The sequence below is a fragment of the Myotis myotis genome, unplaced genomic scaffold (assembly GCF_014108235.1).
Source record: "Myotis myotis isolate mMyoMyo1 unplaced genomic scaffold, mMyoMyo1.p scaffold_m19_p_1, whole genome shotgun sequence".
Classification (NCBI taxonomy): domain Eukaryota; kingdom Metazoa; phylum Chordata; class Mammalia; order Chiroptera; family Vespertilionidae; genus Myotis; species Myotis myotis.
In genome coordinates, this window is record NW_023416313.1 from 123,713,123 (window position 1) to 123,728,073 (window position 14,951).

The window sequence follows — 14,951 nt, forward strand, 5'->3', positions numbered from 1 at the left end:
CCGTACCCTTTTATGTAATGATGTTTACTTTGAATTTATATTGGTTCACACAAACACTCCATCCATGCTTTTGTTCTGGCCCTCTGGTCCAGTTTAAGAACCCATTGTGGCCCTCGAGTCAAAAAGTTTGCCCACCCCTGCCCTATACTGTGTACTTTATGAATCAAAAAATATACAATTTTTAATTATAAACCTGTGTTTTCTATCAAAATTACTTCTTGCGTGAATTTTGGGATACCCTTTAGAAAAGAGGGAAAGGGGGTTAATCTTAGGTGTAGAACCTAAAATAAGTATCTAATATAGTTAGTATTTAATTAATAATTAGCATCTGATTAAGCATATGCAGTATAATAAGGTTGTGATATTGTATCAAAATAAGTACTATGTGAATGGTAATAATAATCAACATTGTTTGCAGTTGTGCTATTTCTAACCCTTATATACCTTATCTTTTATTCCATATCTTGTCTCTCCTAATATAGATCAATCCAAAGTTTTCTGATTATAATTATGATTGAAAAAAAGGTAAACATTTAAACATAGTTACTTCTTTATTCAATTAAGTTGTTGTTGAGCTCCAGCTATAATGTGTATTAAGAATGATAAACACTAGGTAGTGCTTACAGTGTGGCAGAAGTTGTTTTAAATTTATCAACTTAATTAAACTTTACATAACCCCTATAATTTTTTTTTTTAGGATTTTAAAATTTTATTTTATTGTTTAAAGTATTACAAATAGTAGTAGTACATATGTCTCCTTTTTTTCCCCATTGACCTCCCCCAGCCTCCGCTACCCCTCGGTAAATGTCGTCCCCCCCCCCCCCCCCCCAGTGTCTTGTGTCCATTGGTTATACTTATATGCAACCATTGTCTCCAGAGGAAAATGGGGCCCAGATTAAATAACTTCCGGTATCACCTACCTAGTTAGTCATTGATAGATATTTGAATTCAGGCATCTGGTCCTACAGCAGTGATTTTCAACCTTTCTCATCTCATGACACACATAAACTAATTACTAAAATTCTGCAGCACACCAAAAAATATATTTTTTGCTGATCTGACCAAACAAATACATAAAATTTTGATTCATTCACACTGGATGGCTATTGTTGTGTGGGCTGTTATCATTTTTTTTTTTTATTTGACTATCTAAGGTAAAAGAGGTCAGTGCTCCTTACTAAATAGTCAGGTATTGCATGTTTTAAAAATTCTTGTGGCTCAAAATTTGAAATTGCTGGTCCATACCCTTAACTTCTGTCATGACAATGGTGGGCTTGCTTGCCCTTGTTAAGCTTACTGGCATTTTATTTTTTTTAATTTAAATATTTTATTTTATTTATTTTATTTCTTCTAAACCTTTATTTTTGAAAGTATTACATATGTCCCCCATTGACCTCTTCTAACCCTCCTTATTCTCCCCCCCGCTACCCCAGGCCTTCACCACCCTATTGTCTGTGTCCATGGGTTATGTATATATGCATATAAGTTCTTTGATTGATACTTCCCACCCTCCCCTGCCTTCCTTCTGAGATTCCACAGTCTGTTCCATGTTCCTTTGTCTCTGGTTCTATTTTGTTCATCAGTTTATTTTGCTCATTAGATTCCACATATGAGTAAGATCATGTGATACTTTTCTTTCTCTGACTGGCTTATTTCACTTAGCATAATACTCTTGAGGTCCCTCCATGCTGTCTCAAAGGATAAGAGATGCTTCTTTTTTACTGCTACATAGTATTCCATGGTGTATATGTCCTTCAGCTTTTTTATCCACTCATTTACTGATGAGCACGTGGACTATTTCCAGATCTTAGCTATTGTAAATTGTGCTGCTATGAACATAGGGAGGGGTGCATCTGTTCTTTCTGATTGGTGTTTTGGTTCTCTTAGGATATGTTCCTAGAAGTGGGATCACTGGGTGAAAAGGCCAGTTCCATATTTAATATTTTGAGGAAACTCCATATTGTTTTTCATAATGGCTGCACCAGATTGCATCCCCACCAGCAGTGAACTATGGTTCCTTTTTCTCCACATCTTCGCCAGCACTTGTCATTTGTTGATTTGTCGATGCTAGCCTTTCTGACAGGTGTGAGATGATACCTCATTGTCGTTTTAATTTGCATCTCTGATGATCAGTGATTTTGAGCATTTTTAAATATATCTCTTGGCCTGTATGTCCTCTTTGGAGAAGTGCCTATTTAGTTCCTTTGCCCATTTTTTAATGAGATTGTTTGTCTTCCTTTTGTTAAGTTGTATGAGTTCCTTAGATATTTTGGATATTAACCCTTTATCAGATGTATCATTGCCAAATATGTTCTCCCATACAGTGGACTCCCTTTTCATTTTATTGATGGCTTCTTTTGCTGTGCAGAAGCTTTTTACTTTTAGGTAGTCCCATTTGTTTATTTTTTCCTTAGCTTCCATTGCCCTAGGACAAGCGCTTCTCAACCTGTGGGTCGCAACCCCTTTGGGGGTCAAACGACCCTTTCACAGGGGTCGCCTAAGACCATCAGAAAACACATATATAATTACATATTGTTTTTTATTATTATTATTACATATTGTTTTTGTGATTAATCACTATGCTTTAATTATGTTCAATTTGTAACAATGAAATTGGGGGTCACCACAACATGGGGAACTGTATTAAAGGGTCACAGCATTACGAAGGTTGAGAACCACTGCCTAGGAGATGTATCGGTAAACATATTGCTACGAGAGATGTCTGAGATTTTGCTGCCTGTAGTTTCTTCTAAGATTTTTATGGTTTCACTAATTACATCTAAGTCTTTTATCCATTTTGAGTTTACTTTCTTGTATGGTGTAAGTTAGTGGTTTAGTTTCATTTTTTTGCATGTATCTGTCCAATTTTCCCAACACCGTTTATTGAAGAGACTGTCTTAACTTCATTGTGTGTGTTCCTTTGTCAAATATTAATTGCCCTTAATGGCTTGGGCAGATTTCTGGGGTTTCTGTTCTGTTCCTTTTTGTTTGTTTGTTTTTTGAGAACTCATAATATCTCCAGTTACCTTTATCTATAGTTTTTTCATTTATTAAATATTAAGATACTGTACTAAGTAAGGGGACATGAAGAAATGACGTTTAGATAATTCATAAGGCAACTCAGCTGTACATATCTATAGTAGACGGGTAAGAGCTACTTATGTCTTAAATACTAAATCTTTTAAGCAAAGATTGTTTATATTTGTTTAAATATAGTAGTATGTATACTAGAGGCCCGGTGCATGAAATTAGTGCACAGGTACGGTCCCTAGGCCTGGCCTGAGATCAGGGCCATCTTCCCCAGCTCTGCCCCCTGTTGCCACCTACCCCGGTTCCCTGTTCGCCATCGGGCGATTGGAGCCTGCTGGCTGGGGGGAGGGACCAAGAGGTTGGCCACTCACCATCCCCGTCCCCCGACGTTGGTCACCCTCTGTGTGTGGGGCGACCAGCAGGGTGGGGCCTTGGCCTGGCGCCGCCCGCCTCCGCTGCCACCCACCCCTAGATCCCCATTCCCCATTGGGCAATCAGAGTCTGCCAACCAGGGACTGGCAAGGGACTGAGAGGCTGGCCGGCAGGCCCCAATCAGATGATTGGGGCCTGTGGGTTGGGGGCAGCTCCTGTGTTGAGCGTCTGCCCCCTGGTGGTCAGTGCACAATGCATCATAGCGACTGGTCGTTTCGTTGTTCAGTAGATTTGCATATTACCCTTTTATTATATACTAGTGGCCCGGTGCACAAAATTTGTGCGGGGGGGGGGGGGGATGTCCCCTCAGTCCAGCCTGCACCCTCTCTAATCTGGGACCCCTCAGGGGATATCTGACTGCCAGACATCCACAATCTTGGACCACTGGCTCCTAATCACTCACCTGCCTGCCTGCCTGGTCGCCCCTAACTCCCCCCCCTTGCCAGCCTGGTCGCCCCTCACAGTCTCCCCGCCAGCCTGGTTGCCCCATGCAGCCTGCTTGTTTAGTTGTTTGGTCATCCCTCACTAACCCTCCTGCCAGCCTGGTTGTAGGTAGCCATCTTGTGAGGGTGTGAGGGTTAATTTGCATATTACCTCTTTATTATATAGGATTAAATAGGATGATGTGTCTGTATGTGAATTGCCCGGTTTAAATCAGCTCCCTAATTCCTCTCATCGTTAGGGGGCCTCAAGAGTTTATAGGATGTGCCGTAACCGGTTTGGCTCAGTGGATAGAGCGTCGGCCTGCGGACTGAAGGGTCCCAGGTTCGATTCTGGTCAAGGGTGCCTTGGTTGTGGGCACAACCCCAGTAGGAGGTGTGCAGGAGGCAGCTGATCGATGTTTCTCTCTCATCGATGTTTCTAACTCCCTTCCTCTCTGTAAAAAAGTCAATAAAATATATATTTTTTAAAAAGAGTTTGTAGGATGATAATTCTTACACTCTGGTCTAGCAATTTTCTTGACCTGTTCAACTCTGGTGGCCTTTGAGTACTGTATTAGAAACCTAGTCTGTCCCCAGTCCTCCTGGCCTTCCCTCTGATTCCAGCCACTACTACTGGGAACATTTCTGTGACTCACTGTTGGTTGACTGCATCTTCCCTTGAGTGCTGCCTCCATTATTTCAACACCTGGGGCTTCTCTAGCAAGCTCTCTTGTCTGTGGCCTTCTACAGTAGCTTTGTGGGCAAATGCACTGTAGTTCTTGGAAGTGTGGGGAAATTAATTTCCCTTGGGACAAATTTACCAGTGGGGACTGGAATTGATAAAACTCACGTCTGCACATTGACCCTCCTCTGGGAAGACTTTTTATACACTTCTCAAAACTTCCCAGCAAGATCAAGCCTCCAGGCACTCACTACAGTAAATCAGGTATCCTGAGGTTGGCTTTTCTCTTTTTCCTGGTTCACTTTCTTCAGTACCTCTCTCCTGGGGTCACCTTTGGAGTACATCCCTTGCCTGGACTCCTGTTCTTGTCTCAGGCTTCTTTTGGGGCAAGAACCTCAGCTAAAACAAGTACCCATAGTTATACTTTCTCTTAGACCAGTGGTCGGCAAACTGCGGCTCGCGAGCCACATGCGTCTCTTTGGCCCCTTGAGTGTGGCTCTTCCACAAAATACCACGTGCGGGCGCGCACATACAGTGCGATTGAAACTTCGTGGTCTATGTGCAGAAGTCGATTTTCGGCCTGGTCGAGTCTATTTTGAAGAAGTGGCGTTAGAAGAAGTGGGGGGTGTCGGTTGGGTGACGGGAGCCGCGGCGCAGGCGGGCTGCGGGATACGCAGCGCTGGGGAGGCGCACGCGATCATGCACAAGTTGAGTGAGCCAGTCAGTCAGCAGTCTCATTGTGCAGTGGTTAGTGCTAGTGATAGACAAAACAAGTATACAAGACCGAGTGTGGATGGGAGAGTTGGAAGGGGTCGACCTCAGCGAACGTACCTCAATCAGATTGAGGACGTTTTTAGCAAAGGCCAGCTTAGAAGTACCCTAATTAAATTAATAACAATGTACCTACCTATACAGTTTAAGTTTAAAAAATTTGGCTCTCAAAAGGAATTTCAATCGTTGTACTGTTGATATTTGGCTCTGTTGACTAATGAGTTTGCTGACCACTGTCTTAGACCTTCTTACCCAAGACTGTGACATTTTAAACCAGGGGTGGGCAAACTTTTTGACTCGAGGGCCACAATGGGTTCTTAAACTGGACCGGAGGGCCGGAACAAAAGCATGGATGGAGTGTTTGTGTGAACTAATTCATGTTAACACTGCTGCTGGTGAAGGAGCGGAGGGGAGAGCAAGAGAACCCTCCGCTCTTTCGGCTCCGCGGGCCGGATACAACAGCCTTATGGGCCGGATTCGGCGGGCCGTAGTTTGCCCACGGCTGTTTTAAACCCTCCCTCTTGGCCTACTTCCCAGCTCTTCTCCCTCCTTTGTTTACGTGAGCTCCTTTTCTCTCACCTGCCTGGTGTAGTCTCTAGTCCAGTGATGGCGAACCTTTTGAGCTCAGCGTGTCAGCATTTTGAAAAACCCCAACTTAACTCTGGTGCCGTGTCACATATAGAAATTTTTTGATATTTTCAACCATAGTAAAACAAAGACTTATATTTTTGATATTTACTTTATATATTTAAATACCATTTAACAAAAAAAATAAACCAAAAAAATGAGTTTGCATGTCACCTCTGACACGCGTGTCATAGGTTCACCATCACTGCTCTAGTCCTTTGGCTTTGTCCTTGTCTTTGTTATTAACTTTTTGTCAGCTCCATTTCTTGTTGCACCCCACCCCTCTGCACTTGCCCTGTAAACCAGTGGGTTAATTCAATGATTTCATATGGCATCTGAGAACGATGGGAGGTAGTCTCAGTGATTTCAGCATTTCTACAAGATTTTAAAAAACAATTTTGTGCTTTTGTGCTGATACAGTAATAACCAACAAACATTTGGATGATACTGAGTAATTGTTATTTCAGTGCCTATGTTTGTATTTGCTTGTATGTGCAAATTAATTTTGGTTCATAATGTATAGGAACCTATATCTAGCTTTAAGTTGAAAACCATTATTACTAGGTTATCCACAGTAACTATTTTTCATTAAAAGACGATCTGCACATTGACTAATCTGAGAAACTTTTCTTTCCTCTGAGTAATGTCAGAGAAAAATGTAATACAATATTTGAGCATTGATTTTGCGCCATACACTTTTGGTGCAATGAATGAATAAGACACACCAATGCTCTGTCTTCTTGGAGCCCAGAATCCATCAGGGAAGATAGATGAAAGGTAGTTCAAGTGAAACAACTGTTATAATTGTGCCTATTGCACCTTCCTCAGCCCCATCTCCTTTTCTCTCAAGGTAGTCCTTACTTCTTATTTCAGAAAAAAACATAGGCTGCTATGCATGAATGCTCTCAGCTTCATACCTCCTGCCATGACTTAGAGAAAAGGTGCTGCACCTCTCTTTAGTATAACCCCTTGTGCTCTGGTTGTCATCCCTCTTTGCTCTAAGGAGGCCTGGCTCCATCATTTGCTTTTACTCTTTTCTGTGTCTTCACCTCTTCAACTCTGCCCTTAGCTCTTCTCTCTTCCTAAGAATTTTTCACAATCTCATTCATTTTCCTAATTTCAATTGCCACCTATATAGTAACAGCTCTCGGGTAAGTATTTCTAGCTCTGATGTTATCTCCTGAGATCCAGAGTCCTGTGTCTTAACTTATCAGTCAGTATCTCCTAGATTCACAGAAGCATTTCAGTCTACATTTCTAAAACAAAAGTGATCATTTTCTCCCCTAACTTCATTCTTCTGTATTCTTTATTTGAAAGTGATGATTCCTTTTTTTCTCTCACCCTATCTAACAATCATCATATCCTACTGTCGCTACCTCCTAATCACTGATTGATTTTCTTGTCCATTGCTACTGTCTGAATTTAGACATTATCACCTCTTACTTGAACCTTGGCAGTAAATTTTGTACTTGTCTTGTGGCTCCTCTCTTGCTATTCATCCTCTACCTCAGTGGTTCTCAACCTTCCTAATGCCGTGACCCTTTAATACAGTTCCTCATGTTGTGGTGACCCCCAATTTCATTGTTACAAATTGAACATAATTAAAGCATAGTGATTAATCACAAAAACAGTATGTAATTATATATGTGTTTTCTGATGGTCTTCGGCGACCCCTGTGAAAGGGTCATTCGACACCCAAAGGGGTCTCAACCCACAGGTTGAGAACCGCTGCCCTACCTCATTAATTTTCTGCAATGTATTTGTTGTCATGTCATTACCTTGCCCAGGTTTTTTTCTTTAAAAAAAAAAATATTGCTGCGAGTATACTGATGTGCCTGTTTTTCCCCCATTGTTCCCCTCCACCCAGTTCCCATCCTGCTCCACCCCAGGTCTTCACCACCCTTTTGTCTGTGTCCATAGGTAAGATTATGGTTAATCTCCCCCCCACTTCCCTCTGAGATTTGTCAGTCTGTTCCATGTTTCCACACCTCTGATTCTATTTTATTCACCAGTTTATTTTGTTCATTAGGTTTCTTTCTCATTTATTTTGATTTTTAGATTCAATTATTGATAGATATGTATTGTTGCCATTTTATTGTTCATATTTTTTTTTTTTTATCTCTGCTTCCTCTTCCTCTTCTTAAAGAATACCCTTCAACATTTCATACAATACTGGTTTGGTGTTAATGAACTCTTTTAGCTTTTTATTTTTTGTGAAGGTCTTTATCTGACCCTGAATTCTAAAGGAGATCTTTGCTGGGTAGAGTAATCTTGGTTGTAGGTTCTTGCTGTTCATCACTTTGAATATTTCTTGCCACTCCCTTCTGGCCTGCAAACTTTCTCTTGAGAAATCAGCTGACAGTGACATGGGCACACCCTCGTAGGTAACTAACTGCTTTTAAGATCATCTCTTTGTCTTTAACCCTGACATTTTAATTATGATGTGTCTTGTGTGGGCCTCTTTGGGGTCCTCTTGTTTGGGACTCTGCACTTGTAAGTCTATTTCTTTTACCAGGTAGGGGAATTTTTCTATCATTATTTCTTCAAATAACTTTTCAATACCTTGCTCCCCCTCTTCTCCTTCTGGCACCCCCATAATGCAGATGTTGGTATGCTTGAAGTTGTCCCAGAGGTCCTTATACTGTCTTCATATTTTTGGATTCTTTTTCCTTTTTGCTTTTCTGATTGGGTGTTATTTGCTTCCCCCCATTCTAAATTGTTCATTTGATTTTCAGAATCCTCTCCTCTACTATTGAATCCCTATAAATTATTCTTTATTTCAGTTAGTATATGCTTAATTTCTGACTGGTCTTTTTTTTTTTTAATGTCTCTGACATTCTTGCTAAGATCCTTGAAAGTCTCCCTAAGTCCCTTGAAGCTTTCTTTGAGTCCCTTGAAAGTCTCATGAAGATCTTTGAGTAACCTTATAACTATTGTTTTGAACGCTAGATTCACAGAAGCATTTCAGTCTACATTTCTAAAACAAAAGTTATCATTTTTTGGCAACAAATACATATACTATCTAATAAAAGAGTAATATGCAAATTGACCATCACTGCAACACACAAAGATGGCCACCCCCATGTGGTCAAAGATGGCCGCCACAAAATGGCCGGCAGGGGAGGGCAGTTGTGGGCAATCAGGCCAGCAGGGGAGGGCAGTTAGGGGTGATCAGACTGCAGGCAGAAAGCAGTTAGGGGCAATCAGGCAGGCAGGCAAGCGGTAAGTGGTTGGGAGCCAGCAGTCCTGGATTGTGAGAGGGTTGTGCGACTGCCTGTTTAGGCCCGATCCTGGTCGGACATCCCTCAAGGGGTACCAGGATGGAGAGGGTGCAGGCTGGGTTGAGGGACACACCCCCCATGCACAAATTTCGTGCACCAGGCCTCTAATCCTATATAATAAAAGGGTAATATGCAAATTGACCGAATGGCAGAACGACCAGTCACTATGATGCACACTGACTACCAGGGGCAGACACTCAATGCAGGAGCTTCCCCCTTGTGATCAGTGCGCTCAGGGGAATGCTGCTCAGCTACAAGCCTGGCTGATGGCTGGAGTGCACAGCAGCAGTGGCGGGAGCCTCTCCTACCTCTGCAGCAGTGCCAAGGATGTCGGTCTGGCGGCTTAGGCCCACTCTTAAGTCGTCAGTCGGACATCCCCCAAGGGCTCCCAGACTGCTAAAGGGCACAGTCCAGGCTCAAGGACCCTCCCTCCCCAAGTGCAAGAATGTCATGTCCCGGGTCTCTAGTCTATCAGTAATTTAATCTAAAAATCAAAACTCGCATTTTGGCTGCTTTTCTGTGTTTGTTTCTATGTGTTAGTTAGAGCTGCAATGTCTTCTAAAATTCTTAGAGTGGTCTTGTGTAGTAGATGTCCTGCAGGACCCAATGGCTCAGCCTCCCCAGTCATCTGAGCTGGGCCCTCTAGGTGTTGATCCTTATAGTTGATCCTTGATTGCTGTTAGCGTCATTGAGAGGAGTTGACCTCCAGGCCAATTGGCTTTAAGGACCAGTTGCAACTACAGTGGAAGAGCTGCTATGCAGGAGACACTCCTATGGAGCACGACTTGCTTCAGTGGGCTTTGGTGCTCGCCTAGTCTGCCCCTTGAGTGTGTCACTTATAGCTGTGTAAAGTTGTAACCTGCTATGGTTGGAAGCTGTACACCAGGTGCCAGGGCCTGGACCACTGAACTAAGGCCTCCAGGGAGGTGCAAAGCCAGTCACTACCTAGGGCCACCCAGTAGGAGCTACAGAGAGATCCACAGATAGCTGATGTTTGTAATGGGCTAGGACAGTGGTCAGCAAACTCAATAGTCAGAGCGAAATATCAACAGTACTTTTTCAAAATAGACTCGCCCAGGCCGAAAACCAACTTCTGTGCATGGGCCACAAAGTTTCAATCGCACCGTACGTGCGCGCCTGCACATGGTATTTGTGGAAGAGCCACACTCAAGGGGCCAAAGAGCCACATGTGGCTTGTGAGCCCCAGTTTGCCAACCACAGGGCTAGGAAGTTCCCAGGCAAGGCCCAGCTGTGAAGCAAGGCAAGCTGGTCCTAGTGCCAGGTCTTGGGCCTTTTATTGGGGCATGCTGATGCCAGCTGCAGCTTGTTTGATAGATTTTAGTAAAGTCTGAAGCCTCAGCTAGGACAAGCCATTCACATGTAAAAGCTACTGCAAACAGGTTGGGTGGGGCTGCAAATAGGATGGGACAGGGTCTCAGAGAATCACCAGGGCTGAGCCAACAGTGTGAGTCATGCTGATGGAAACTCAGATATGGTTGCCAGCCAACTCTGCGATCAGAAGGTCCTAGCACAGGAACAATGACCCCTGCAAGTACCCCTGTCTGGAAGAAAGCCACCCCCAAACTCCTGCCCCGATGCAAGATAATCCAGTTCTTCCCCTAATGTGTCTAGGTCTCCCAAAGCGCCTGGTGCTGGAATTTTGAGGGATGGAGTCCAAATTAGTTTGTGTGCCAGCCCTTTAGAGGAACACCTCGGTCTCCAGCAGCCTCTGTAATCTCTGCTTGTTTTTACAGCCCGAAGTTATGAGGACTTCTCTTTCCAGTTCTGGAACCTTGGACTGGTGGTCTTGTGTGCTGCTGGGACCCCTTGCTCCTCATGGGATGATCTCCCTCCTGTTTAAAAAATGGCTTATGTGGGTGCTGGACCTGCTTGTTCTGCATCTCCACCCCTCCTGCCAGTCTCAGTGTGCTTTCTTCTTAACTTCTCTAGTTGTAAGGCTTCCATTCAGCCAGCTTTCAGGCAGTTCTGAATGATGGTTGTTCCATATTTTAGTTGTAATTTTGATGTGGTTGTGGGAGGCAACACATACCCGTGTTTACCTACGCCGCCATCTTGGTTCCTCTCTGCCCCAGTTTTTACTATGTGTTGAATAGAATCTAAACTCTTTTAGCATGGCTTTGAAGGCTCTCTGTAACCCAATTCCTCCTGCCTCACTGGCCTCAGTTTCTGTTATTTCCCACTTATAATTTAAACCTCACAAATAGTTAAGTACTTTAGGATTTTTTTTGGCCTCTATAATATTTTGAGATTTTAACATAATTGATACTTATTGTAGAAAATTACAAGGATAAAATAATCACTCATCTCACTGACCAGATTTAACTACAAATAATATAAACAAATAGAGGCCTGGTGCACATTGAAAGGACATGCCCTGGAGCCAACCTCCTGTGGTCCCTCCCTGGCCGGCTGCACCTGGGGCGGTGCCGGGGCTCAAAGGGCATCTGCAGAGTGAGCAGGGATCCCTCCGGCAGGCGGGGGTTCCTCGGCCTGGCTGTGGGGATCGGGCCCAAACCGGCAGTCTGATATCCCCCGAGGGGTCCCTGAGTGCGAGAGGGCACTCTCCAAAATTATTGTCACACGGCAGCTCCTGCGTTGAGTGTCTGCCCCCTGGTGGTCAGTGCACATCATACCTACCGGCCAGCTGGCCGGTCACTTAGCTTTTTATATATATACTAGAGGCCCGGTGCACAAAAATTTGTGCACTCGGGGGGGAAAAGGGGGGCCCTCAGCCTGGCCTGTGCCCTCTCGCAGTCTGGGACCCCTCGGGAGATAACGACCTGCTGGCTTAGGCCTGCTCCCAGGTGGCAGAGGGCAGGCCCAATCCCTAGGTGCAACCCCTGGTCGGGCTCAGAGCAGGGCCGATTGGGGAGTTGGGGCGCCGCCCCGTCATGCACAGAGCAGGGCAGATTGGGAGGTTGCGATGCCACCCTCAGTCACGCTCAGGGTAGGGCCAATTGGGGGGTTGGGGCACTGTCCCCTGTCACACTCAAGGCAGGGTCGATGGGGAGGTTGCAGCGCCACCCCCTGTCACGCACAGAGCAGGGCCAATCCGGGGGTTGGGGCGCTGCCTTCGTCACACACAGAGCAGAGCCCATCAGGGGGTTGGGGCACCGCCCTCTATCACCCACAGAGCAGGGCCGATCAGGGGGTTGGGGTGCCGCCACTCTCACACTCAGGGCAGGGCCGATGGGGAGGTTATGTCTCTACCCCATCACACACAGAGCAGGGCCCGTGGGGGGGGTGGGGCGTTGGGGAGCTCCCCCCTATCAGGCACAGAGCAGGGCTGCTCAGGGGGTTGGGGCCCCGCCCCCTGTCACACACAGAGCCACAGGGCGATCAGGGGGTTTGGGCACTGCCCCCTGCCACGCTGATCCCGGTGCTGGGAGGCATATTACCCTTTTACTATATAGGGTAGAGGCCTGGTGCATGGGTGGGGCCGGCTGGTTTGCCCTGAAGGGTGTCCTGGATCAGGGTGGGGGTCCCCACTGGGGTGCCTGGCCAGTCTGGGTGAGGGGCTGAGGGCTGTTTTCAGGCTGGGAGTGACTAAAGTTCCCAACCACTCCTTTTTTTCTTTTTCTTTTTTTTATTCTGGGCCAGCTTTACCTTGAGGCTTGGCTCCAGCTCTTAGGCCTCCTGCGGCTGAAAGTAGGTTTCTGGCCTTTGCTTACAATGTTGCGAATCTGCTGGCTGAAGTCTGGTGGTATTTGTTACAATGTTTCTTAAACTGCTCTCTGAGAGGCCTGCAGCCGCAGGCGGGGAATGTTGGTTTCCTCCAACGATCCTCCGTCACTGAGGCAAGCAAGCCTCATGTTAGTTTCAAGCTGCCTGGCTGCCGGCCGCCATCTTGGCTGACAGTTAATTTGCATATCTCGCTGATTAGCCAATGAAAAGGGTAGCGGTCGTACGCCAATTACCATGTTTCTCTTTTATTAGTGTAGATAGGCTAGTGGCTCAGTGAAAGAATTTGTGCACCTTTGAAGGAACTGTGGGCTGCGAGGCTGCAGTGGGCACAGGGGCGGGTCTCAGCCCATCCTTCGTGCCCCTGCCCAACCCCTCCCACCATGGCCCCCGGTCCCCTGTCTGCTGGTAGCCCTGCTCCCGCTGCCACCACTCTCACGCGCTGACAGTGCTGGGCCTTTCGCACCCACCAATGGCATGGAGCCATTGGGGCCGGTGCCAGCAGTGTGTGTGAACAGGGCCATTGCCAACAGCAGGTGCGACAGTTGGCCCCTATTACCCCTCAGGAGCAGGGGGAGGTGGAGAAGCCCTGAGGGGCGACCAGGGCCACCAGCCACAACTGGCACCCACTGATGGCACCAAGCAATCGGGGCCCAAGTCGGGCACCGGCAGTGGGTGTGAGCGGGGATGGCTCCGGAATCAGGTGCGAGTGCTGGGCAGGACCACGGCGTGCAGGAGCAAAGAATTTTCAGTAACCACCAGAGGCTCGCCCTGATGACAGCAACCGGTGCCCCACCTTGGTCTGGCGCCCCCACTCATCTGCTCCACCATCCCACCGTGGCCGATGCCCGCCATGTTCTGTGCACTGCCACCTGCTGCCGACGCCCACCGTGTTTCACGCACGCTCCCTGATGGTCAGCGCATCTCATAGCGACTGGTTGTTCAGTTCTACCATTCAAGCTATTTGCATATTAGGGTTTTATATATATATATATAGACTTTTTTTCTGGTCTTCTTCCTCTAAAGGTAGAGTGAGACAGTTCCATTTGTGGAGGTGTATAATCACCCAAACATGTTTAGAAATTAAGGTTGAAAAGAAATAATTAGAATTCTTCTCAGGACTCCATGGCTTTGCATGTGCAAACCTTTTTACCTAGAAGACTTTTCTCCATTTGCCAACCCATTTCTTATATGTCTAATTCTGGCGGAAACATCGCCATTCCCATGAAGCCTCTGAGCATACCCAGGCATATTTTGGGTCCTCAGTGCACTTTGTTTTTGTCTTCATTATAGAAACCGTCACGTCATTTTGTAATTATTTGAATTTTTGTCTTTGAAGTGAAAATTCCTTGAGGTATCTCCAGATAGGGCACAAACCTGACATAGTTGTCTGAGGAAGAACTTTCAGAGACACCAGTGGTCCAGGGAAATAGAGTGTTTTAAGAAATAATGGTGAAATGTATTAAATATGTAATTTTTGTGGGTCGTAAGCTACTGTATCTCCTCAAGTGCATATTGTAGGCAGTCAAGACATTTTTGAATGAATTAATGAATGTAGAGGGTAAGGCAAGGTCTGGAAAGTTTTCTTTTGCAAGAGCAATTATACATGCATGGTAGCATGTGGACACTAATTATAGCAGAGGGATTAAGAGGTTTTGAATTGGAGACCAGTGTAGACAACTATTTCTAGACCTTTGAATGTAAGAGGTTACAAAAGATAGGGTCAGGATAATATCTGAAGACATCTCTCCCTGTTGGCCCCTAATATATACTGTTCTCTGTGGAATGTTCTTGATGGCAAACTCCTTAGGCCACCTTTTCTCAGTGTAAGAATTCCCGGAAGTACAGCACAAGCCCCATTCCCAAGATGGTGGTTTTTATGTGTGCAGTGGGCACCGGGTAAATCTGATGCAATTGTTCCCTGCACCACACTTTGGGAAGTGCTGCCTTAGGAAGCTCTTGGTGTGTCCTTCTTCCCCATACAGGTGCAGAAGTATCTTGTAC

The 14,951-nt window shown here is 45.5% G+C and overlaps 1 protein-coding gene across 6 annotated transcripts in view; it reads left to right on the forward strand.

Annotated features, from left to right (window-relative positions):
* ITGB1 (integrin subunit beta 1) overlaps positions 1–14,951 on the forward strand; it is a 61,858-nt gene that overhangs the window by 13,541 nt on the left and 33,366 nt on the right. For 3 of the 6 annotated variants that reach the window (XM_036350868.1, XM_036350876.1, XM_036350885.1), the window contains exon 1: positions 504–525. The exons of 2 other annotated variants lie outside the window; for them this stretch is intronic. In XM_036350868.1, the coding sequence (XP_036206761.1) occupies positions 511–525 (15 nt within the window). In that variant the 5' untranslated portion in view covers positions 504–510. Of the gene's footprint in view, positions 1–503; positions 526–14,951 lie in introns of those variants that run through there. One more of the 6 variants, XM_036350833.1, reaches the window with a different exon arrangement.